The sequence below is a fragment of the Salvelinus namaycush genome, chromosome 4 (genome assembly GCF_016432855.1).
Source record: "Salvelinus namaycush isolate Seneca chromosome 4, SaNama_1.0, whole genome shotgun sequence".
Classification (NCBI taxonomy): domain Eukaryota; kingdom Metazoa; phylum Chordata; class Actinopteri; order Salmoniformes; family Salmonidae; genus Salvelinus; species Salvelinus namaycush.
Window position 1 is genome coordinate 4,522,804 of NC_052310.1, and position 27,529 is coordinate 4,550,332.

Consider the following 27,529-nt stretch of genomic DNA (forward strand, 5'->3'; position numbering starts at 1 on the left):
CTCCCTCTCTCTCCCTCTCTCTCTCTCTCTCTCTCTCTCCCTCTCTCTCCCTCTCTCTCTCCCTCTCTCCATACAACCCACGATCAATTAGTTTAATAAGGGTTTCTCTATTCTCTGGCCTCTAGCATTCCTGTAGAAACCATTACAACAAGATGCTGAGCTAGGTAAACTGCTTCTCTATAACCTAGATGAACACAATAAAAACAGTCACAAAGGAAAACCCTCTTACTGATTAATTTGGATCAGGGATTGGCAACTGGCGGCCGACCCTCTCTGTCTAGGCCGGCAGATGACTTCTACAAAATAAATACATATATATATATATTTTAGGAACTCAGTCGGGGTATCAATTTACTGTTGAGATTTAGAATAATAGAATAGACAAGGTGCAAATTTCGAAATGTGTTTGTGGATCAACAGTTTTTCTCAGTTTTATTTACTTACAGTCACTCAATTAAAACATGTCAGCTAACATTTTTTACATTGATAAATTAGTCTAGCCGAACTTGTAGTAATGATGGTTGAATTATCGACCGGGGGGCAGCCATTGATTTTGTTAGTCACTCTCACTCAGATATCATATTAAAAACTGCAAAAAGTTCTCTCCACCCTATGGCAGAATGTGTAGAATTGAAGGAAATTAGCTGTAACACCGCAAATATTTCTCTCCGCACCATGGCAAAACGAGTAGAAATGCATGAAACGTGTAATAAATTAGGAAATTCTTCTCTCCGCCCAAAGACAAAATGTTTGGAATTGCAGCAAACTTGTTATAAAAAGGCAACATTTTCTCTACGCCCCATGACAAAATGTGTAGAATAGCAGGAAATTAACTCTGTAACTTCAAATTCTTCTCTCCGCTCTCAAGAGAGGGGCAACAACATTTCGCTTAGGGCCCCCAAAAGGCCAGGGACCGCTCTGACTGCATGTGTGGGCATGGATGTGGGTATGGATGTGGGCGTGGATGTGGGTATAGATGTGGGTATGGATGTGGGTAGAGATGTAGGTAGAGATGTGGGTAGAGATGTGGGTATGGATGTGGGTATAGATGTGGGTATAGATGTGGGTATGGCAGTGGGTATAGATGTGGGTATAGATGCAGGTATAGATGCAGGTATAGATGTGGGTATGGATGTGGGTAAAGATGTGGGTATAGATGTGGGTATAGATGTGGGTATAGATGTGGGCATGGATGTGGGTATGGATGTGGGTATGGATGTGGGTATAGATGTGGGTATAGATGTGGGTATGGAAGTGGGTATAGATGTGGGTATGGATGTGGGTATAGATGTGGGTATAGATGTGGGTATGGATGTGGGTATAGATGTGGGTATGGAAGTGGGTATAGATGTGGGTATAGATGCAGGTATAGATGCAGGTATAGATGTGGGTATGGATGTGGGTAAAGATGTGGGTATGGATGTGGGTATAGATGTGGGTATAGATGTGGGTATAGATGTGGGTATAGATGTGGGCATGGATGTGGGTATAGATGTGGGTATGGATGTGGGTAAAGATGTGGGTATGGATGTGGGTATAGATGTGGGTATGGATGTGGGTATAGATGTGGGTATGGATGTGGGTATGGATGTGGGTATGGATGTGGGTATAGATGTGGGTATGGATGTGGGTATGGATGTGGGTATAGATGTGGGTATGGATGTGGGTATGGATGTTGGTATAGATGTGGGTATAGATGTGGGTAAAGATGTGGGTATGGATGTGGGTATAGATGTGGGTATGGAAGTGGGTATAGATGTGGGTATAGATGCAGGTATAGATGTGGATATAGATGTGGGTATAGATGTGGGTATACATTATTGGTATAGATGTGGGTATATATCTGGGTATGGATGTGGGTATGGATGTCGGTATAGATGTGGGAATAGATGTGGGTATAGATGTGGGTATATATTATTGGTATAGATGTGGGTGTAGATGTGGGAATAGATGTGGGTATAGATGTGGGTATAGGTGATAGTATGGATGTGGGTATGGATGTTGGTATGGATGTGGGTATGGATGTGGGTATAGATGTGGGTATGGATGTGGGTATAGATGTGGGTATAGATGTGGGTATAGATTTGGGTATAGATGTGGGTATAGATGTGGGATTAGATGTTGGTATAGATGCGGGTATGGATGTGGGTATAGATCTGGGTATAGATGTGGGTATGGATGTGGGTATAGATGTGGGTGTAGATGTGGGTATGGATGTGGGTATGGATGTGGGTATGGATGTGGGTATAGATGTGGGTATAGATTATTGGTATAGATGTGGGTATAGATGTTGGAATAGATGTTGGTATAGCTGTGGGTATGGATGTGGGTATGGATGTGGGTATGGATGTGGGTATAGATGTGGATATAGATTATTGCTATAGATGTGGGTATAGATGTTGGAATAGATGTTGGTATAGATGTGGGTATGGATGTGGGTATGGATGTGGGTATGGATGTGGGTGTAGATGTGGGTATAGATGTGGGTATAGATCTGGGTATGGATGTGGGAATAGCTGTTGGTACATATGTGGGTATAGATGTGGGTATGGATGTGGGTATAGATGTGGGGATATATGTGGGTATAGATGTGGGTATGGATGTGGGTATAGATGTGGGTATAGATGTGGGTATAGATGTGGGTATAGATTATTGGTATAGATTATTGGTATAGATGTGGGTATAGATGTGGGTATGGCTGTGGGTATAGATGTGGGTATAGATGTGGGTGTAGATTATTGGTATAGATGTGGGTATAGATGTGGGTATGGATGTGGGTATAGATGTGGGTATAGATGTGGGTATAGATGTGGGCATGGATGTGGGTATGGATGTGGGTATAGATGTGGGTATAGATGTGGGTATAGATGTGGGTATAGATGTGGGCATGGATGTGGGTATAGATGTGGGTATAGATGTGGGCATGGATGTGGGTATGGATGTGTGTATGGATGTGGGTATGGATGTGGGTATGGATGTGGATATAGATGCGGATATAGATGTGGATATGGATGTGGGTATAGATGTGGGTATAGATGTGGGCATGGATGTGGGTATGGATGTGTGTTTGGATGTGGGTATGGATGTGGGTATGGATGTGGGTATAGATGGATAACTCCTGTGAGATGAGACTGTAGGCAGGACAGGATAACTCCTGTGAGACTGTAGGCAGGACAGGATAACTCCTGTGAGACTGTAGGCAGGACAGGATAACTCCTGTGAGACTGTAGGCAGGACAGGATAACTCCTGTGAGATGAGACTGTAGGCAGGACAGGATAACTCCTGTGAGATGAGACTGTAGGCAGGACAGGATAACTACTGTGAGATGAGACTGTAGTCAGGACAGGATAACTCCTGTGAGATGAGACTGTAGGCAGGACAGGATAACTCCTGTGACATGAGACTATGTTCATTTGAGTACAGTTTAACTGTTTTTACATGCCAGTTAAATCAGTGGTTGATTTGAGGTCATCCATACCATTAATGGGGAACATAAAACCAAACGTTTTCTGCCATTTCATTGTTTACTCTTGGTTTATATCTGCGAACCAAATTCTACCTACAGTATTAATTGCTGATGACCCCCATTTCAGAAAAACATTACTGATGAAAATATCCCCGTTATGTTTCACAGTTCAGTTCGATGGTACATTTTGTGGATTTCTGAGGTCACTGTTAATGCCTTCATCAAGAACAAAAACATTGAATAACCAACATCAGACGAGTGCCAAACGACCGCAAATGACCTGGATGCAAGACAAGAGGTTTGGAGACAGCCAAGAGGTTTGGAGACTGCCAAGAGGTTGGGATGACAGCCAAAAGGTTGGGATGACAGCCAAGAGGTTTGGATGACAGTCAAGAGGTTTGGAGACTGCCAAGAGGTTTGGCTGACAGCCAAGAGGTTTGGCTGACAGCCAAGAGGTTAGGAGACAGCCAAGAGGTTAGGAGACAGCCAAGACCTAGACCATCACTTAGCCAACAGAACATCTAGACCATCACATAGCCAACAAAACACCTAGACCATCACATAGCCAACAGAACATCTAGACCATCACTTATCCAACAAAACACCTAGACCATCACATAGCCAACAAAACACTTAGACCATCACATAGCCAACAAAACACCTAAACCATCACATAGCCAACAAAACACCTAGACCATCACATAGCCAACAAAACACCTAGACCATCACATAGCCAACAGAACATCTAGACCATCACATAGCCAACAGAACACTGAAGTATTGTGTCTGCAGAAAAACTCAGATGACAGGACCAGATGAATACTGATCCAGATAAAACTCGACAAGCTGTCTGAAAAAGACAACGCCTCATAGTATACATGGAAGAGTAGACTTCAAGTCCAGTCCAGTCTGCAGACCCACAGATAGCAGTGAGCAGTGTTCCATGGGTAAGTCACTGTTTTAGGGCCCCTCACTGAGTAAAGCTGCCTAAAGCTGCCAGTGTGAAGACCGTGTTGATCTGCAGGGTTTCTGTAGTCCCAATCAGCAACAAACAAACAAACTAAACACTTTTCTACCTGAGAGGAATAATGAGGAGAGGAGAAAACTGACTGACTCAATAGCAAGAGGCACGCACACACACATACGAGAGTATGTAAAGTGTTGTTACCTGACAGGACAGTGAACATGGCAGCGAAGGCGTTGAGTTTGAGTCCGTTGATGACGTTTCCTAAGTGACATGCCTCTATGGACATGAGGATGCCTCCGGTGGCCAGGAGGAGAATATAAAGACACTCTGCCACGATACACAGCCACAGCACTCCTACAAAAGGAGAGAGGGAGGGAGAGAGAGAGAGAGAGAGAAAGAGAGAGAGAGAGAGGCAAGGGGATGGGAAAGAGGGACAAATGGGAGAGGGAGAGGAGATTGAGGATAGGGAGGGAGGTGAGAAAAAGAAAGCAATGAGGGAGGGAGGGATGGGATGGGAATGAGAGACACATAAATTGAGGGGGAAGTTAGGTAAGGGAGTTGGACCAGTGACCCATTCACCATATCATTAACCTCCACTGTAACGGTGAAGATTCATCTGTCTCTAAGAGACAGACAGAGACACCACTTGACCTACACTCGCTGCCTAGGTTATGGATGATGGGATGAATGGTCCTTGATATGATCGCGGTTTGTAAAACTACATTAAGTTGCCCCCTATTACTGTGCAACTACACAGTAATAGCTGTAGTAAGAACATACTAACAACGTCGTAACAATATAATAATAATGTAGTAACAACAAGATAAAAATGTAGTAACAACGTAGTAACAACACAGTGACAACACAGTAACAACACAGTAACAACACAGTAACAACACAGTAACAACAAAGTAACAACACAATGACAACAGAGTAACAACACAGTAACAACAAAGTAACAACACAGTAACAACACAGTAACAACACAGTGACACCGTAGTAACAACACAGTAACAACACAGTAACGCCGTAGTAACAACACAGTAAAAACACAGTAACGCCGTAGTAACAACAAAGTAACAACACAGTAACAACACAGTAACAACACAGTAACAACACAGTAACGCCGTAGTAACAACACAGTAAAAACACAGTAACAACAAAGTAACAACACAGTAACGCCACAGTAACAACACAGTAACAACACAGTAACGCCACAGTAACAACACAGTAACACCGGAGTAACAACACAGTAACACCGTAGTAACAACAAAGTAACAACACAGTAACAACACAGTAACGCCGTAGTAACAACACAGTAACAACACAGTAAAAACACAGTAACAACAAAGTAACAACACAGTAACGCCACAGTAACAACACAGTAACAACACAGTAACGCCACAGTAACAACACAGTAACAACACAGTAACGCCACAGTAACAACACAGTAACAACACAGTAACAACACAGTAACACCGTAGTAACAACAAGGTAACAACACAGTAACAACACAGTAACGCCGTAGTAACAACACAGTAACACCGTGGTAACAACAAGGTAACAACACAGTGACAACACAGTAACAACACAGTAACAACACAGTAACAACAGAGTAACAACACAGTAACAACACAGTAACAACACAGTAACAACAAAGTAACAACACAGTAACGCCGTAGTAACAACACAGTGACACCGTAGTAACAACACAGTAACAACAAAGTAACAACACAGTAACAACACAGTGACACCGTAGTAACAACAAGGTAACAACACAGTAACGCCGTAGTAACAACACAGTGACAACACAGTAACAACACAGTAACAACACAGTGACACCGTAGTAACAACAAGGTAACAACACAGTAACAACACAGTAACAACACAGTGACAACACAGTAACAACACAGTAACAACACAGTGACACCGTAGTAACAACACAGTGACAACACAGTAACAACACAGTGACAACACAGTAACAACACAGTGACACCGTAGTAACAACAAGGTAACAACACAGTAACAACACAGTAACAACACAGTAACAACACAGTGACACCGTAGTAACAACACAGTGACAACACAGTAACAACACAGTGACAACACAGTAACACCAAGATAACAACACAGTAACAACACAGTAACAACACAGTAACAACACAGTAACAACAAGGTAACAACACAGTAACAACACAATAACAACACAATAACAACACAGTAAAAACACAATAACAACACAGTGACACCGTAGTAACAACACAGTAACAACACAATAACAACACAGTGACAACACAGTAACAACACAGTGACAACACAGTAACAACAAGGTAACAACACAGTAACAACACAGTAAAAACACAGTAACGCCGTAGTAACAACACAGTAACAACACAGTAAAAACACAGTAACAACACAGTGACAACACAGTAACAACACAGTAACAACACAGTAACAACACAGTAACAACACAGTAAAAACACAGTAACGCCGTAGTAACAACACAGTAACAACACAGTAAAAACACAGTAACAACACAGTAACAACAAGGTAACAACACAGTAACAACACAGTAACAACACAGTAACAACACAGTAACAACAAGGTAACAACACAGTAACAACACAGTAACAACACAGTAACAACAAGGTAACAACACAGTAACAACAAAGTAACAACACAGTAACAACAAAGTAACAACACAGTAACAACACAGTATAACAACACAGTGACAACACAGTAACAACACAGTGACGCCGTAGTAACAACACAGTAACAACACAGTAAAAACACAGTAACAACACAGTAACAACACAGTAACAACACAGTAACAACACAGTAACAACACAGTAACAACACAGTAACAACAAGGTAACAACACAGTAACAACACAGTAACAACAAAGTAACAACACAGTAACGCCACAGTAACAACACAGTAACAACACAGTAACAACACAGTAACAACACAGTAACAACACAGTAACAACAAGGTAACAACACAGTAACAACAAGATAACAACACAGTAACAACACAGTAACACCGTAGTGACAACACAGTAACAACAAGATAACAACACAGTAACAACACAGTAACAACAAGGTAACAACACAGTAACAACAAGATAACAACACAGTAACAACACAGTAACAACACAGTAACAACACAGTAAAAACACAGTAACAACAAGGTAACAACACAGTAACAACAAGATAACAACACAGTAACAACACAGTAACACCGTGGTAACAACAAGGTAACAACACAGTGACAACACAGTAACAACACAGTAACAACACAGTAACAACACAGTAACAACAAAGTAACAACACAGTGACAACACAGTAACAACAAAGTAACAACACAGTAACGCCGTAGTAACAACACAGTGACACCGTAGTAACAACACAGTAACAACAAAATAACAACACAGTGACACCGTGGTAACAACACAGTAACAACACAGTAACAACACAGTAACAACACAGCGACACCGTAGTAACAACACAGTAACAACACAGTAACAACACAGTGACACCGTGGTAACAACACAGTAACAACACAGTAACAACAAAGTAACAACACAGTGACACCGTAGTAACAACACAGTAACAACACAGTAACAACACAGTAACAACACAGCGACACCGTAGTAACAACAAGGTAACAACACAGTAACGCCGTAGTAACAACACAGTGACAACACAGTAACAACACAGTAACAACACAGTGACACCGTAGTAACAACAAGGTAACAACACAGTGACACCGTAGTAACAACACAGTGACAACACAGTAACAACACAGTAACAACACAGTGACACCGTAGTAACAACAAGGTAACAACACAGTAACAACACAGTAACAACACAGTAACACCGTAGTAACAACACAATAACAACACAATAACAACACAGTAACATCACAGTGACACCGTAGTAACAACAAGGTAACAACACAGTAACAACACAGTAACAACACAGTAACACCGTAGTAACAACACAATAACAACACAATAACAACACAGTAACAACACAGTGACAACACAGTAACAACAAGGTAACAACACAGTAACAACACAATAACAACACAATAACAACACAGTAACATCACAGTGACACCGTAGTAACAACACAGTGACAACGCAGTAACAACACAGTAACAACACAATGACAACACAGTGACAACACAGTAACAACACAGTAACAACACAGTAACAACACAATGACAACACAGTGACAACGCAGCAACAACACAGTAACAACACAGTAACAACGTAGTAACAACGTAGTAACAACAAAGTAACAACATAGTACCAACGTAGTAACACCAAAGTAACAGCATAGTAACAACATAGTAACAACATAGTAACAACACAGTGACACCATAGTAACACCATATTAACAACGTAGTAACAACGTAGTAACAACACAGTAACAACATAGTAACAACACATTAACAACGTAGTAACAACGCAGTAACAACATAGTAACAACACATTAACAACGTAGTAACAATGCAGTAACAGCATAGTAACAACATAGTAACAACATAGTAACAACACAGTGACACCATAGTAACAACATAGTACCAACGTAGTAACACCACAGTAACACCATATTAACAACGTAGTAACAACGTAGTAACAACACAGTAACACCATATTAACAACGTAGTAACAACGTAGTAACAACACAGTAACACCATATTAACAACGTAGTAACAACGTAGTAACAACACAGTAACACCATAGTAACAACATGGTAACAACATAGTAACAACGTAGTAACACCGTAGTAACAACATAGTAACAACGTAGTAACAACGTGGTAACAACGTAGTAACAACATAGTCACAACATAGTAACAACGTAGTAGCAACGTGGTAACAACATGGTAACAACACGGTAACAACATAGTAAAACCATAGTCACAACGTAGTAACAATGTAGTAACAACGTAGTAACAACGTAGTAAAACCATAGTCACAACGTAGTAGCAACGTAGTAACAACGTAGTATTACTATGCTATTACATGGTAATAGGGTTTAGCGGGATCAGTCATAAACACGTCTAGAACAAGGACTGTGTAATTACACATCCAACTGCTGAAACTTATTCCAGCAGAGATGTGTTTCCATTAAAATGACTCTTTGCAGAAAGCTGTGTGTGATGACGTAGCGTATATAAAATAACTTTCGCTGTTAAATTCCCATGTACCGAATGAAAAATATAAGATGAATTGGTTTGAATCGCATTTTCAACTCAACTGATGGTTTTGTTACAAAAACTGTTGTGTTATATAGCAAATGTGCCCACTCTGGTCTTGGCATATACGCTGTAGCCAACATCTTGCAGATACAGTGCGGGTAGGCAACCTTTACTGAACAAAAATATAAACGCAACATGTAAAGATTCCAGAAATTTTCCATCCGCAAAAGAAAATATTTTTTCTCAAATTTTGAGCACAAATTTGTTTACATCTTTGTTAGTGAGTATTTCTCCCTTTGCCAAGGTAATCCATCCACCTGACAGCTGTGGCATATCAAGAAGCTGATAAAACAGCATGATCATTACACAGGTGCACCTTGTGCTGGGGAAAATAAAAGGCCACTCTAAAATGTAGTTTTGTCACAGAATCATAAAACACGGGACGAGATGTTAAAACTGTCCATTGTGCCAATAGATGGTATGCACTCACATGAGATTTGCCGTGATGTTGACAGAGTGGCATGGGAGGTTTATTTCTTAGACTGGGTTAAGATGTCAATTTTGGGACACATCCTCAGTAGTGTGCCTTCGAATCAGTGGGTGTTTCGGCCTTTAATCACTAAACACCCTCATCAAAGGTGGCCAGCTAAAGGGTGATCAAGCCTTAGCTTGTGTCCCATGTCCAATTAAGATTTCCCACGGGACTATGCAAGGCAGGGACGTCCTCTTCCCTGAGCCAGCCCTACAGCTGACCGCATACCTCATATGCCCTCCTCAAGTTGGAGGGATCTGAATTGGGTTCTCAGGTGGGGGTGGGGGGGGTCATGAAGTTATAGCCCAGCAAGGGTCCTTCCGTTTGATCCAGATCCACTGGCTGCCTCTTTCAGCTGCTTGAGAAACTGCTCTGACGGTCTGCCGCAGAGCCTGTCCATGGATTCCAAGTTCTTTCAGCAACCTGATGGTGGAAGAAGCCATGAATCCTCTGCATCCCACTTCAACTGGCCAGACTTTTGCATTCCAGCCACGCTGAGTTGCGTCTGCTGCCAACTCTGTGTAACGCAGTTTCTTACGCTCGTAGGCCTCTTCAACAGAGTTTTCCCACGGGACTGTGAGCTCTATGATGTACACAGCCTTTCGTGAAGGGGACCAGAGTACCATGTCTGGCCTAAGGTTGGTAGAAGCAATCTCAGGTGGAAAAATGAGTTGCTGGCCAATATCGACAAGCATCTTCCAGTCCCGGGCCATGCCTAGGTGTCCAGTTTCTGGCTTTGTAGGAGGATGCGTGGGCCTTTTCTGTCCCTCCCGGATGAATGTTGTTGTTTTGACGGGATTGCTTGTTTTTGGAGGTAATGAATTGGTTGCACTCCTCTTGGTCTCAAGTGCTGCAGCCAGGCTCTTGAGGACCTGATTGTGCCTCCAGGTGTAGCGGCCTTGTGAGAGGCTGGTCTTGCAACCTGTCATTATATGCCTGAGAGTCGCTGGAGCTGGGCAGAGGGGGCAGGTCGGGTCCTCGCCATACCATTGATGTAGGTTTTTTGGTGATGGAAGCACATCATAAACAGCTCTTATGATGAAGCTGATGTTGCTTGCCTCCATTTGCCAAAGCTCACTCCAGTTGATCTTTCTCCTCTCCAGGCCTTCCCACCCATTGCCCTTGTTTAGCAAGAGAGACAGCCTTTGCACTTCTTGCAGTCTCCTCCTGTCTGCGCACCTCCTCGACCACCAGCTTCCTGCGTTCAGATGTTGTTGCCTTATGGAACGTTGGTTTGCTTGCTGCCAGGCCAAAGCCTCCTCTTCCATGCTGGATATTCCCCACAATGTCTTGGTGTCTCAGGGCTGATGTTGCTTGCTGCACAGCCTTGGATGATGTCCATTTCCGTCCAGTTTGTAGGGGAGGTGCAGCCTTGCTAATGGTCTGGTCTTTGGAGTCCTTCAATGTCATCTGAAGTCTTACTTTAGAGCACTTGTACTCCTCCGTTAGACTTGTAAGAGGTAGTTCAAGGACCCCTTTGCCATAGAGGCCGATGTTACTCAGGCATCGTGGGACACCCAGCCACACAACACAATGCATGCAATTGGCATGCTGACTGCAGGAATGTCCACCAGAGCTGTTGCCAGAGAATTGAATGTTAATTTCTCTACCATAAGCCGCCGCTAACGTTGTTTTAGAGAATTTGACAGTATATCCAACCGGCCTCACAACCACAGACCACATGTAACCACGCCAGCTCAAGACCTCCACATCCGGCTTTGTCACCTGTGGGATGGTCGGAGACCAGTCACCCGGACAGCTGATGAAACTGAGGAGTATCTCTGTCTGTAATAAAGCCCTTTTGTGGGGAAAAACTCATTTTGATTGGCTGGGCCTGGCTCCCAAGTGGGTGTGCCTGTCTCCCCAGTGGGTAGGCCTATGCCCACCCATGGCTCCGCCTCTGCCCAGTCATGTGAAATCCATAGATTAGGGTCTAATAAATATATTTAAATTGAATTATTTCCTTATATGAACTGTAACTCGTAAAATTGTTGAAATTATTGCATGTTTCTGTTGTTACATGTGAATGAATGCATGGGGGAATATTAGCTAGCTTAGCGACCCTGAGTTTGTACATTTTACTCACTAAAGTAGTTATTGTTATGAGTCTGAAACAAGGAAATGAATTTGAATGCTTTGAATATTAATCTTTATTTAACCCATTAAAGAAAAGTCAAACAGAACATTTTCTCCTGTCTCCTTATTGCTCCCAGTACTGCAAAGATGGTTACATTGTAATTACATAGCAATTAATACGTTTTCATTTTACAATTAAATTACACTGTAAATACATGTATATAATTTGTAACAAGATTGTAATAACATGCGGTTAAATATTGTGTACAATGTAACTAAAAGGGTTATACTCTACCTAATATTATCCTGTCTCCGCATTTCTCCTGGTTAACCATGTTTCTCCAAAAGTGTTGTTCCATTGTAACTACATAGTAATTAAAACATTATTTCACTGTACATTAAGTTGTTTACTCTGGAGTGTGTACATTATAAATACAAGCGTATCCATTTGAACAACATTGTCGTTACATATCATTTGATTGAATATACCCTTTGGGCCAGGTTAGAACATGGAAATGACCAATCAGAAAACAATCTGCTTTGTTACAATTGTTGTTGCCAGCTCCTAGCCTATTAGGGCAAGATGGTATCAACCCTGGGTACATGTAAGAAGGTCACAATTTGGCTGGCGTTATTAGCATGGTCATTAACAGGTGACTTTCAAACGTGTAATTGCGAAACATTGGTGACATAGTGGAAACAAGAAAATGTGGAATAACCTTCAGCAAGTGGGATGTGTGATTACACAGTCCTTGTTGCAATTGTGTAATAAGTGATGTTGTTACTAGGGTTTTTACTAGAGTTATTACTGTGTAGTTACATAGTAATAGGGGGCAACTTAATGTAACGTGTTACCCCGTGGCATGACAATAATACCTACATGTTATTACTAACCAGTTACAGTATAATTACATAGATTATAACACTGTTAGTTACTGTGCTATAAGACCTGTAGAAATAGTGCTGCCAAAAATAGTTAGAATTTAAAAGTTAAAAGTAGGCCTAGACCTAGATGAATAATTGAATCTGTTCATATCTCTTAGCGATAGAACAATACTTTTTACTTGTTCCGACCAAACTCTTAAATGGGATTTCAATGATTAATCAAAGGTGATCCTTTTTATTACACGGCAGGATTAAGGTGCATATTAAAAAGATGAAGGTAGTCTGTGATTTATTCAAGTGAATCTCACATACGTGCCTCTTTTGCAGTTTTGTACTATTTTTTTGTCGACCTGAGAGTATTCTTTTAGCTATTACGTTTCCTAGCCAACATATCCCCCGTCACAAAAGCACAGAGAAAGGACTTATTGGATGAAATCAGAACTGAGATCAATTACATTAAAACCAACAAAACTCAGTTAGAAATTTGTCATAATAATGCCCCTTCTGGGTACAGAGACAGTGACACGACTCGAAATAGGCACAGAGAGGATGTGTGTGTGTGTGTGTGTGTGTGTGTGTGTGTGTGTGTGTGTGTGTGTGTGTGTGTGTGTTGAACAGTATTTTGTATTGAAGTGAATTAGGCACGGAAAGAATGTGTGTGTGTGTGTGTGTGTGTGTGTGTGTGTGTGTGTGTGTGTGTGTGTGTGTGTGTGTGTGTGTGTGTTGAACAGTATTTTGTATTGAAGTGAATTAGGCACGGAAAGAATGTGTGTGTGTGTGTGTGTGTGTGTGTGTGTGTGTGTGTGTGTGTGTGTGTGTGTGTGTGTGTGTGTGTGTGTGTGTGTGTGTGTGTGTGTGTGTGTGTGTGTGTTGAACAGTATTTTGTATTGAATTGAATTAGGCACGGTAAGAATGTGTGTGTGTGTGTGTGTGTGTGTGTGTGTGTGTGTGTGTGTGTGTGTGTGTGTGTGTGTGTGTGTGTGTGTGTGTGTGTGTGTGTGTGTGTGTGTGTTGAACAGTATTTTGTATTGAATTGAATTAGGCACGGAAAGAATGTGTGTGTGTGTGTGTGTGTGTGTGTGTGTGTGTGTGTGTGTGTGTGTGTGTGTGTGTGTGTGTGTGTGTGTGTGTGTGTGTGTGTGTGTGTGTGTCTGTGTGTGTGTTGAACAGTATTTTGTATTGAAGTGAATTAGGCACGGAAAGAATGTGCCGACACAGAGGAGATATAACGACTGAAGGAGGGATGTCTGACTGATGAAGGACGGAGAGCGACACACTATCTAACCATCCTTTCATCCTCTTCGTCAGGATGAAGGAGGGATGTCTGACTGATGAAGGGCGGAGTGCGACACACTATCTAACCATCCTCTCATCCTCTTCGTCAGGATGAAGGAGGGATGTCTGACTGATGAAGGGCGGAGTGCGACACACTATCTAACCATCCTCTCATCCTCTTCGTCAGGATGAAGGAGGGATGTCTGACTGATGAAGGGCGGAGTGCGACACACTATCTAACCATCCTCTCATCCTCTTCGTCAGGATGAAGGAGGGATGTCTGACTGATGAAGGACAGAGAGCGACACACTATCTAACCATCCTTTCATCCTCTTCGTCAGGATGAAGGAGGGATGTCTGACTGATGAAGGGCGGAGTGCGACACACTATCTATCCATCCTCTCATCCTCTTCGTCAGGATGAAGGAGGGATGTCTGACAGACATGCACGTTGCTTCCAAAGGCAGTTTGGAACTCGTTAGTGAGTGTTGCAACCGAGGACAGACGATTTTTATGCGCCACGTGCTTCAGCAATCGGCGGTCCCGTTCTGTGAGCTTGTGTGGCCTACCACTTCGTGGCTGAGCCGTTGTTGCTCCTAGATGTTTCCACTTCACAATAACAGCACTTACAGTTGAAAGAGGCAGCCCTAGCAGGGCAGAAATTTGACGAACTGACTTGATGGAAAGGTGGCATCCTGTGACAGTGCCACGTTGAACGTCACTGAGCTCTTCAGTAAGGCCACTCTACTGCCAGTGTTTGTCTATGGAGAATGCATGGCTGTGTGCTTGATTTTATATACCCGGTGTCGCTGAAATAGCTAAATCCACTAATTTGAAGGCGTGTCCACACACTTTTGGCCATGTAGTGTATCTCAGTCACAGCAAGTAAAATGTTTTTGTAACCGTTACTAGGAACATTGCTGTAGTTAACAATAGATAGGTCTTCAACATACCCTATATTTGTACATGGCTTACTATTCAACGTAAACAGTTTAGGAGTTATTATCACTCTTACCTGTCCCCTATATGTTTTTACATTATTATAGGGGCATTATCACATATCACTTGAATTGGTACAGCATTCTCACTAACGGGTGCAACAAATATAGCCACGTACATGGCAAGCCTCCAAAGATGCTAATGAGCCAGCGATTCTGTCCCCCTCCCCAAACATTTTACCACAATGCACTATAAATTACAGAAGATTAAAAGATTAAATTTTACCGCTTTATCGCTTTATCACTATAAATTACAGAATGCTGCAGTAAATAATATACAGCCAAACAGCAATATAGTACTTTGATAAATAGTATTTTAATAAAACTGCAGCAATTGCTAACAGTTAAGTAATTCTATATTACAGTACACCAATTAATAATTTGTATTTTATATCACTACCAAATATTGTAGAGGGCTTAAAGGGTAAATATTCAACCATTAAACAGTTTAAAGGTCCTCAGCAGTCATTCTGAAAAGTACTTTTTCCTCTTATGGCTAACTACCAGGAAGTTTGAAAAGACAGGCCGAGTGGGCGGGGAGCTTATATTCATGAGCTCAATTTGACTGACAGTTCAGTATATATTTACATATTAGTCCTATGTCAAGCAACTCGGTTACAGTGAGCAGTGTTGCAGTAAAATCCTCTCAAGCTAATTTGGTGATAAACAAAGCAACTCAGACAACATTAACATTGCATCAATGAGATTATATATATACATACAGTGCATTCGGGAAGGATTCAGACCCCTTGACTTTTTCTACATTTTGTTACGTTACAGCCTTATTCTAAAATGGATTAAATAAATAAAACAATCCTCAGCAATCTACACACAATACCCCATAATGACAAAGCAAAAACAGGTTTTTAGACCTATTACAAATTGAAAACAGAAATACCTTATTTACATTAGTATTCAGACCCTTTGCTATGAGACTCGAAATTGAGCTCAGGTGCATCCTGTTTCCATTGATCATCCTTGAGATGTTTCTACAACTTGATTGGAGTCCACCTGTGGTAAATTCAATTGATTGGACATGATTTGGAAAGGTACACACCTGCCTATATAAGGTCTCACAGTTGACAGTGCATGTCAGAGCAAAAACCAAGCCATGAGGTTGAAGGAATTGTTCGTAGAGTGCCGAGACAGGATTGTGTTGAGGCACAGATCTGGGGAAGGGTACCAAAATATTTCTACAGCATTGAAGGTCCCGAAGAACACAGTGGCCTCCATAAACGGAAGAAGTTTGGAACCACCAAGACTCTTCCTAGAGCTGGCCAAACTGAGCAATCAGGGGAGAAGGGCTTGGTCAGGGAGGTGACTAAGAACCCGATGGTCACCCTGACAGAGCTCTAGAGTTTATGGAGATGGAAGAAACTTCCAGAAGGACAACTATCTCTGCAGGACTCCACCAATCAGGCCTTTATGGTAGAGTGGCCAGACGGAAGCCACTCCTCAGTAAAAGGCACATGACAGCCCGCTTGGCAGTGGTATTACTTAGGTAAAAATACTTTAAAGTACTACTTTACTTAAGTTGTTTTTTGGGGTACCTGCACTCTACTCTACTTTACTATTTATATTTTTGGCTACTTTTACTTCACTACATTCCTAAAGAAAATGTACTTTTCACTCCATACATTGTCCCTGACACCCAAAATTACTTGTTACATTTTGACAGGAAAATGGTCCAGTTCACACACTTATCAAGAGAACATCTCTGGTCATCCCTACTGCCTCTGATATGGCAGACTCATTAATCACAAATGCTTTGTTTGTAAATGGTGTTGGAGTGTGCCCCTGGCTGTCTGTAAATGATGTCTGAGTGTTGGAGCGTGCCCCTGGCTGTCCGTCAATAAAAAATAAAATAAAATTGTGCCGTACGACTTGCTTAATATAAGGAATTTAAAATGATTTATACTTTTACTTTTGATATTTCAGTACACTTGAGCAATTACATTTAATTTCGCTACTTAAGTATTTAAAACCAAATACTTTTACTCAAGTAGTATTTTACAGGGTGACTTTCACATTTACTTGAGTCATTTTCTATTATTAAGGTAACTTTACTTTTACTCAAGTATGACTTATTGAGTACTCTTTCCAGCACTGCCGCTAGAGTTTGCCAAAAAGCACCTAATTTATGAGAAACAAGATTCTTTGGTCTGATGAAACCCAGATTGAACTCTTGAATGCCAAGTGTCACGTCTGGAGGAAACATGGCACCATCCCTACGGTGAAGCATGGTGGTGGCAGAATCATGCTGTGGGGATGTTTTTCTGCTGCACAGACTGGGAGACTAGTCAGGATCGAGGCAAAAATGAACGGAGAAAAGTACAGAGAGATCCTTGATGAAAATCTGCTCCAGAGAGCTCAGGACCTCACACTGGGGCGAAGGTTCACCTTCCAACAGAACAATGACCCTAAGCACACAGCCAAGACAAAGCAGGAGTGGCTTTGGGACAAGTCTCTGAATGTCCTTGATTGGCCTAGCCAGAGCCCGGACTTAAACTTGATCGAACATCTCTAGAGAGACCTGAAAATAGCTGTGCAGCAATGCTCCCCATCCAACCTGACAGAGCTTGAGAGGATCTGCAGAGAAGAATGGTAGAAACTCCCCAAATACAGGTTGCCAAGCTTGTAGCGTCATACCCAAGAAGACTTGAGGCTGTAATCACTGCCAAAGGTGCTTCAACAAAGTACTGAGTAAAGGGTCTGAATACTTATGTAAATGTAATATTTAATTTTACATTTTTTATAAATTAGCAAACATTTCTAGAAATCTGTTTTTGCTTTGTCATTATGGGGTATCGTGTGTAGATTGAAGAGGGGAAAAAACAATTGAATCCATTTTAGAATAAGGCTGTAATGTAACAAAATGTGGAAAAAGTCAAGGGGTCTGAATACTTTCCAAAAGCACTGTGTGTGTATGTATGTATATATATATATATAGATATCTCCCATTTGGCATGTATTTTGTAAGGTGCTGTACAGCACCACTGACAGATGTACTTACTTGACAACTGTGTCAGAGATTTGAATGATCTATCTGTATAAACCACGCCCCTCTGCAAACACGCCTTCTCTGATGTTGGTTACAAGGCGGTACTTATTTAAATCAGGTAAGAGAACATCGTTACCATTGGTGTATTAAAATGAGAGTTAAAGTGATGTCACCTTGTGCCCAACCTGTTGAGGACAGAGGGCGCTGTTTTCACTTTTGGGGATAATCGTGCCCAATTTAAACGGCCTCGTACTCAATTCTTGCTCGTACAATATGCATATTATTATTACTATTGGATAGAAAACACTCTCTAGTTTCTAAAACCGTTTGAATTATATCTGTGAGTAAAACAGAACTCATTTGGCACAAACTTCCTGACCAGGGAGTGGAAAGTCTGAAAACTATGCTCTGTTCTAGGTCCTGCCTATAAATGGGCATGCTACGTATTAGTATACATGCACGTCATACACCTTCCCCTAGATGTCAAGAGGCAGTGAGAGAAGAAATGGGGTGTTTATCTTGGTCTGAGTTGGAATAAATCCTCTTGGAATGACGTGTCACCCATTTCCTGTTTTCAGGAAGGCGCAAGAAGGAACCGGGGATTGCCTTTTGAAAAGCTGTCGTTATAGGCGACTACTATCTCCAGCTTTGATTTTATTTGATACATGTGACAATATCATCGTAAAGTATGTTTTTTCAATATAGTTTTATTAGATTTTTGAAATTTATTCGGGACGTTAGGCGTGTTGCGTTGTGTGCCTTTGTTCAGGAAGGAGAGCTTCGCGCCACTTGGCTAGTGCGCTTGCTAATTCAAGAGGGAAAAAGGACGTTCTAAATCCAAACAACGATTGTTCTTGACAAAGGACCTCTTGTACAACATTCTGATGGAAGCTCATCAAAAGTAGGACCCATTTTATGATGCTATTTCATATATCTGTCGAACTGTGTACTATTAGTTTTGCGCCCAGGTTTTGGGCACTCGGTCGCCATAACGTAAGCCTTATGTCGTAATGAAGTTATTTTTAGAATTCTAACACGGCGATTGCATTAAGAACTAGTGTATCTATCATTTCCTATACAACATGTATTTTTTAGTTATGTTTATGAATAGCTATTTGGTCAGAATATGTGTGTCAGAAAAAGTGTCAGAAAAATATCCAGGCGTTGTGGGAAAAAGTAGCTACGTTAGCAAAATGTATAACCACTGATTTCAGCTCTAAATATGCACATTTTCGAACAAAACATAAGTGTATGTATAACCTGATGTTATAGGACTGTCATCTGATGAAGCATATCAAGGTTAGTCAAAAATTATATATATTTTGCTGGTTTGTTACGATCGCTAACTTTTGCTGCTGGGAAATGGCTTGTGTTTCTGGCTATTGTGGTAAGCTAATATAACGCTATATTGTGTTTTCGCTGTAAAACACTTAAGAAATCGGAAATATTGGCTGGAATCACAAGATGCCTCTCTTTCATTTGCTGTACACCATGTATTTTTCAGAAATGTTTTATGATGAGTATTTAGGTATTTGACGTTGGTGTCTGTAATTATTATGGCTGCTTTCGGTGCAATTTCTGATTGTAGCTGCAATGTAAACTATGATTTATACCTGAAATATGCACATTTTTCGAACAAAACATAGATTTATTGAATAACATGTTATAAGACTGTCATCTGATGAAGTTGTTTGTTGGTTAGTTTGGTTGGTTCTTGGTTAGTTAGGTTGGCTTTGTGCATGCTACCTGTGCTGTGAAAAATGTCTGTCCTTTTTTGTATTTGGTGGTGAGCTAACATAAATATACGTGCTGTTTTCGCTGTAAAACATTTTAAAAATCGGACATGTTGGCTGGATTCACAAGATGTGTACCTTTCATTTGCTGTATTGGACTTGTTAATGTGTGAAAGTTAAATATTTCTAAAAAATATATTTTGAATATCGCGCTCTGCCTTTTCAGTGGAATGTGGGAGGAGTTCCGCTGGCGGAACGCCAGAGCAGTTTAATAATGAATCCAAGTGTTTGACATGGTGGAGGAAGACCAGTAACTTTATGATCAAACTTTATCAATGTAGAAGCAACAGTCATTTTACATACTTTTATCAAGTTTACTTCAAATATCATGCAATTTCATGAAAAACATGATTTTGGCTGTTGATGACCTGTAAGAAACTCTTCTAAACTGACAGTGACTACAAGGAAAAACAGATCAAAAGCGCATGGCTAAACGCTCAACTATTATTTAAGGTTTGAGACTTGCTGCAATTCTGATCTAATTCTGATATGCAGTTTATTGTTAATTAAGGCACCACTACCACATATCACTTAAATTGGTATAGCTCTCTTACTAACAGGGCAACAAGTATAGCCTCTTACAAAGAACACATCAACATGTGTTAATGAGCCACAACAAAACCATGCAGCAACAAAAGGCTTTTTTCCACTCCAAATGTACAGTATGGTACTGTACCCTGTGGGTGGAACTGAATTACAGTAAATTACTAGCAGCACAGTAGACAGTAAATTACTCTAGATTTACAGAAGAAGGTTTTTAGACTACAAAAAATACAGTACGATAATGTATTATGTGGGGTGTTACTGAATTACAGTAAATTACTGTAGATTTACAAGATAAATTCAAAAATAAATAGGAAATTGTAGTTTATTCAGTGGGGTACAGCATTTTCACTAACGGTTACAACAAATAAAGCCACTTACAAGGCTCGCCTCAAAATATGTTAATGAGACAGAGATTATTTCGCCGCCCACAACGTTTTCCTACAATGCACCATAATTCGCAGTATGCTGCTGTAAAAACAGCAAAACAGATCATACAGTAATTTACTGTAAAATTGTATCATAAAAGTACAGCAATTGTAGTAATTTTACAGCAGTTTAGAGGAATGGTAATTGAGCCCCCAAAATGCATTGGCCTTTACAGTACTGTACTGTCATATAGAGTTACTGTAAAAGTGTTGCTGTAAATGTACAACAATTTGTTACAGTGCAGTAGCTCCCCAGGAAAACGCAGAATTTCTAGTCCTCTTCAATTCTGCTACTGTAGGTTTGCACTTTTAAATTGACACTTCCAAATAAATCTAAGGATAACTTCAATCTCAGTTGAGCCCAGCATGAGACCATACTCCAGGATTATTAAGTGACTGGGTTCAATTTGCACCCTTCGAGCTGCACTTGCAATTCCTAATATGAGAGATGACTGGAATCTTGAAATAATAAAACAACACCCATAGCCATTCACAGATTAATAGAAAAAGTGTAATAACATGTTATTATGCCAAACCTACCTCTTTCGTGTGATGGCGCAACATAAATGAAACTTCTGCAGTTTTCACCTGAAATAGAATATGCCACACAATCAAACACAATACAATCAAACACTGAATCATCAGATTTCTAAGGCGCATGTCTGGGTAAAGGGGTGGCTAACCCAGTGCTGTCTTTAGCTCCATCCCTGTTGAAACACCTGATTCTACTACTCAGCTTCTCATCAAATCAAATCGAATGTTATTTGTCACATGCGGCGAATACAACAGGTGTACCGTGAAATGCGTACCTACAAGCCCTTAACCAACAAGGCAGTTTAAGAGAGTTAAGAAAATATTTATTAAATCAACTAAAGTAAAAAGTAAAAAATAAAAAGTAACACAATAAAATGACATAACAATAACGAGGCTATTTACAGGGGGTACCGTTACCGAGTCAATGTGCGGGGTACAGGTTGGTTGAGGTAGTTTGTACATATAGGTTGGAATAACAAACAGCGAGTAGCAGCAGTGTAAAAACAAAAGGATGGTCAATGTCATTAGTCTGGGTGGCTATTTGATTAATTGTTCAGCAGTCTTATAGCTTGGGGGTAGAAGCTGTTAATGTGCCTTTTGGACCTAGACTCGGCGCTCTGGTACTGCTTGCCATGTGGTAGCAGAGAGAACAGTCTATTTACAGGACCTTGACCTAGAATGTTGATATCATGGATGGTCAGTCCTTGGATCCATAGCTATGATGGATCCAAGCTATGATGGATCCATAGCTATGATGGATCCAAGTCTATGATTTTGAGAGCGGTTACATTTCTCCAGCCCCATCCCTCCGTTTTTTAAACAAAATAGTGGCGGGGTTTTAGCTTTGTTATAGTTTGAACTGTAGTTTTTCACTTTAAAATAAACAGCTAAATTAAATATGCTTTTTCTAGTTTCTCGTATGTAAAAAAAAAACGTTGTTAGATTTTTTTGTATGTAAAATGCGCCTATATGATTGTGAAAATCTAAGAGAAAAAACAACCACAGTCACATTTTTAAGAATTTTGCGTAAGTGCGTAATTAAATACAGATCATCGTTTTAATGTGTGTGTGTGAATGTGCTGGCAGCTCACAGAAAATCATTGGACATTTCACTCAAAAGACAAGAACAATTACACAGGTCTAGACTAAAAATTAGCATAGTCTATAATTCTGAGAGCCCAATTATAACTTTCCATTAAAATGACAGGCTAGTTCCATGCGTACAGCTGCGTCACATCGCAGTGCGCGAAAAAGTTTTGTTCCCAGAGTTTATCTCTCTTACCTGTCATATCGACGTTCTCCTCGCACGAAAACCAGATCCCGGTGTGAAACTTCCTCATGAGGTACTTGTCCTCGCCGGTCTCCCAGATGTACTGGACCAGTCTGCTGTCGTTAATGTTCGAGCTATTGAACCTGATACAAAACGACTGTCTGGTGGTGGTGACCGGTCCCGTACAGAAAGGTTTCGCCACTTTCCGTGTCCCCTCGCACCAGTAGCTTGTAGTCAACGCGACCACGGCTAGAATCAGCGCGAGGAAGTTCAACGTAATAGCCAGAGATACTCGCCGCCGCCGGTCTATCCCCCCCATAACAGCAACCGGGAAAGGGAGACGCGCTAATCCCAAGGTTTAACACAGTATATGGCGATTTTTCCTTAGAAAGTCCTACTGTAGGATAATTGGGCTTTCCGTTACTATACTGCGGGTAATTACAGTTGCGCGAGACTCCTGCTTGTCGAGCTAATCCCCAGATATGCTATTTTGAGCCTGATACTCTGAGACTTTGTAGCTAACACTCCTCCTCATCATCATATTCCCCCTCCCTCCTCTCTCATTCCCTCATTCCCTCTCCCTTTTATTTTGTATCCCCCCCCCCCCCCCCCCCCTCCTCCATCATATCAATTATGGTGTGTGTGTGTGTGTGTGTTTATGTAGTGGAATTGGTTGAGTCCCTTGGCATCAAAGTCAGCAGACCTTCTCCCTAACCCTCCTCCCTCTGTCATGACCTCTCCACACATGACACACACCGACACACACACGAGGACATTCTATGAGTGTACTGATGTGTCATCACCCATGGCAACACACACTAGTTTCCACACAATCACACTGGCTCGCATCAAAACAAGATTCATTACAGAATTAATGACAGTAAAGTATGAAACCAGATTCATTACAGCATTAATGACAGCAATGTATGAAACCAGTTTCATTACAGCATTAATGACAGTAATGTATGAAACCAGTTTCATTACAGCATTAATGACAGCAATGTATGAAACCAGTTTCATTACAGCATTAATGACAGTAATGTATGAAACCAGTTTCATTACAGCATTAATAATGACAGCAATGTATGAAACCAGTTTCATTACAGCATTTAATGACAGCAATGTATGAAACCAGTTTCATTACAGCATTTAATGACAGTGATGTATGAAACCAGTTTCATTACAGCATTAATTACAGTAATGTATGAAACCAGTTTCATTACAGCATTAATGACAGCAATGTATGAAACCAGTTTCATTACAGCATTAATGACAGCAATGTATGAAACCAGTTTCATTACAGCATTAATAATGACAGCAATGTATGAAACCAGTTTCATTACAGCATTTAATGACAGCAATGTATGAAACCAGTTTCATTACAGCATTAATAATGACAGCAATGTATGAAACCAGTTTCATTACAGCATTAATAATGACAGCAATGTATGAAACCAGTTTCATTACAGCATTAATAATGACAGTGATGTATGAAACCAGATTCATTACAGCATTAATAATGACAGTAATGTATGAAACCAGATTCATTACAGCATTTAATAACAGCAATGTATGAAACCAGATTCATTACAGCATTAATGACAGTGATGTATGAAACCAGATTCATTACAGCATTTAATGACAGCAATGTATGAAACCAGATTCATTACAGCATTAATGACAGTGATGTATGAAACCAGATTCATTACAGCATTTAATGACAGCAATGTATGAAACCAGATTCATTACAGCATTAATGACAGTGATGTATGAAACCAGATTCATTACAGCATTAATGACAGTAATGTATGAAACCAGATTCATTACAGCATTAATGACAGTGATGTATGAAACCAGATTCATTACAGCATTTAATAACAGCAATGTATGAAACCAGATTCATTACAGCATTAATGACAGTGATGTATGAAACCAGATTCATTACAGCATTAATGACAGTAATGTATGAAACCAGATTCATTACAGCATTAATGACAGTGATGTATGAAACCAGATTCATTACAGCATTAATGACAGTGATGTATGAAACCAGATTCATTACAGCATTAATGACAGTAATGTATGAAACCAGATTCATTACAGCATTAATGACAGTAATGTATGAAACCAGATTCATTACAGCATTAATGACAGTAATGTATGAAACCAGATTCATTACAGCATTAATGACAGTAATGTATGAAACCAGATTCATTACAGCATTAATGACAGTAATGTATGAAACCAGATTCATTACAGCATTACTGACAGTAATGTATGAAACCAGTTTCATTACAGCATTTAATGACAGTAATGTATGAAACCAGATGGGGGAAACCAATCCAGGAAAGAAATCCATACTACAACCTGTGTTGTGATAACTGTGTTGTTTGCTCTATAACCTGTTAGTTCATCCGCCTTGACACCGTGATATATAGGCCTAAGGCCGAGACAATAAGAAGACACAGGGTAGAATAAATTCAACCACACATTTGTTTCATTACAAAACCGGAGAGCAGGGTTGAAAGTCAGGTGGTACGGTTCAGTATGGTACCGCATCCCGGCAAAATAAGTAGTGGGGGTTACACAGTACAGGTAAAACGTGAGTTTATCACCGTTAATACAACATGCCCAAAACACTATAGGCTATTATACTATTATTTAACCCTACTGCATGTCAGCCGCATTAACATGTTTCTAAGTGACTGGAAACTGGGTGGTATTTGCTCCATATTGCATTGTGGTTTGAGGAGAACACTCAAGGTGGAGATGAGTGGCCGAGACGCTTGTGGACAAGGCGAGATGAGTGGCCGAGACGCTTGCGGACAAGGCGAGATGAGTGGCCGAGACGCTTGCGGACAAGGCGAGATGAGTGGCCGAGACGCTTGCGGACAAGGCGATGTGAGTGGCCGAGACGCTTGTGGACAAGGCGAGATGAGTGGCCGAGACGCTTGTGGACAAGGCGAGATGAGTGGCCGAGACGCTTGCGGACAAGGCGATGTGAGTGGCCGAGACGCTTGCGGACAAGGCGAGGTGAGTGGCCGAGACGCTTGCGGACAAGGCGAGGTGAGTGGCCGAGACGCTTGCGGACAAGGCGAGGTGAGTGGCCGAGATCGAGGCGCGCGTGGACAACAGTGGATGCATCAATTCAGACTACAAGTGTAGGTCTAATGACAATCTCAGAATGTTTACTACAATAAACGGAGGTGTTTAGTAACAGATGTCTCTTTCCGTTTATCAAATTGCGGGTGCACCGTGCACTGTTGGTGTTTGGATGCTGAAATTATTTTGTGAGTGAACGAATGTGCACAGGTAGCCTACAGCAGCGCCATTGTGTGACAATCAGACGAAAACATCATGACTGGTTGTGTTTATGCCACATTAAAAGGCATAGACGGTTGTCCATAAAGATAGGGAAATCTTTCCCTAAAGTAAATTGCCAAAACGATAGTATAGCCTAATTAGCTTACTCCTGTCTATACATAAATAAAATCATTCAATACGGGCTACTACAACAGAAAGCATGATTTGGCCACAGGGGATCATTAGCTTCTAAAAAATATACATCTGTGGATTGTTTTAAATCGCATAGCCTACAGTCGGGAGGGCCCGCAATTTGGGCAGCGTGCGCTGCAAATATCAAATAGATGATTGTTGAGTTGCGACTGTCAGTGAAAAGCAGAGAGACCCAGCCAGGCATATCGCAATATTTTAAAATACAATTGCGGAAAAACTGTTGACAATGAAAAGACTCCAATCTGTCTTTTAGTTATAAAAATTCTTAACTTGAGCGAACACTATCCTGTCTTATTGACACCAGCGGAGAACATCGGCCATATCCCCTAATCGCAATTTTCTTTGCGACTTGCGGTAACTCTCTGTGGTTCTAAATCAATAGTTGTTTAGCGGTAACTCTCTGTGGTTCTAAATCAATAGTTGTTTAGTAGTCTGAAAATGTCATAAACATGACCTTGCTTGACCATGCTGTAGGTCATGTAACTGTTTGTTATACGCAATATGTTTTATGGACTTCACAGGGCAGATGTTGCTCTCCAGGGTGAAAGTAGAATTCATTTCTTACGGGTATGGGACACCCAAGTCCACGTACACATTTTTTTTTATGCTACACAAATGACAGCCTACTCTGCTGACACAATGACAAACAGATCAATAAAAACGATGTTGTATGTTCCATATAATCGGCCTACGAAAAGGGGAGACACAAATACAATATGACCTCCATCTAACCTGGAGAAGGAGATTATTGTTCAAAAGCAAACAAGTGACACCGACACAACGATAAAGACAGTGAATAGCAAACAAACAGTTGCATGACCTACAGCATGGTCAAGCAAGGTAATGTTTCTGACATTTTCAGACTACTAAACAACTATTGATTTAGAACCACAGAGAGTTACCCGCAAGTCGCAAAGGAAACAGGAGCTGCCTCCACTATTCCAGCACCATGTCAACTTCAACATTTCAACATCATCTAATCACATATGTTTAGTCTAATACAGTGACAACTAAAATATAGCAAAAACTATTTAG

General features: G+C 40.8%; 1 protein-coding gene across 1 annotated transcript in view; it reads right to left on the reverse strand.

The window, feature by feature from the left end:
* Positions 1 to 23,297, reverse strand: part of LOC120045323 (germ cell-specific gene 1-like protein) — a 35,307-nt gene extending 12,010 nt beyond the window's left edge. Inside the window, exons 1-3 of the mRNA XM_038990205.1 lie at positions 22,991 to 23,297; positions 21,715 to 21,762; positions 4,636 to 4,788 (exon numbers count right to left, since the gene is read on the reverse strand). Of these exons, the coding sequence (XP_038846133.1) occupies positions 4,636 to 4,788; positions 21,715 to 21,762; positions 22,991 to 23,297 (508 nt within the window). The remainder of the gene's footprint in view (positions 1 to 4,635; positions 4,789 to 21,714; positions 21,763 to 22,990) is intronic.
* Between the last annotated feature and the right edge of the window lie 4,232 nt (positions 23,298 to 27,529).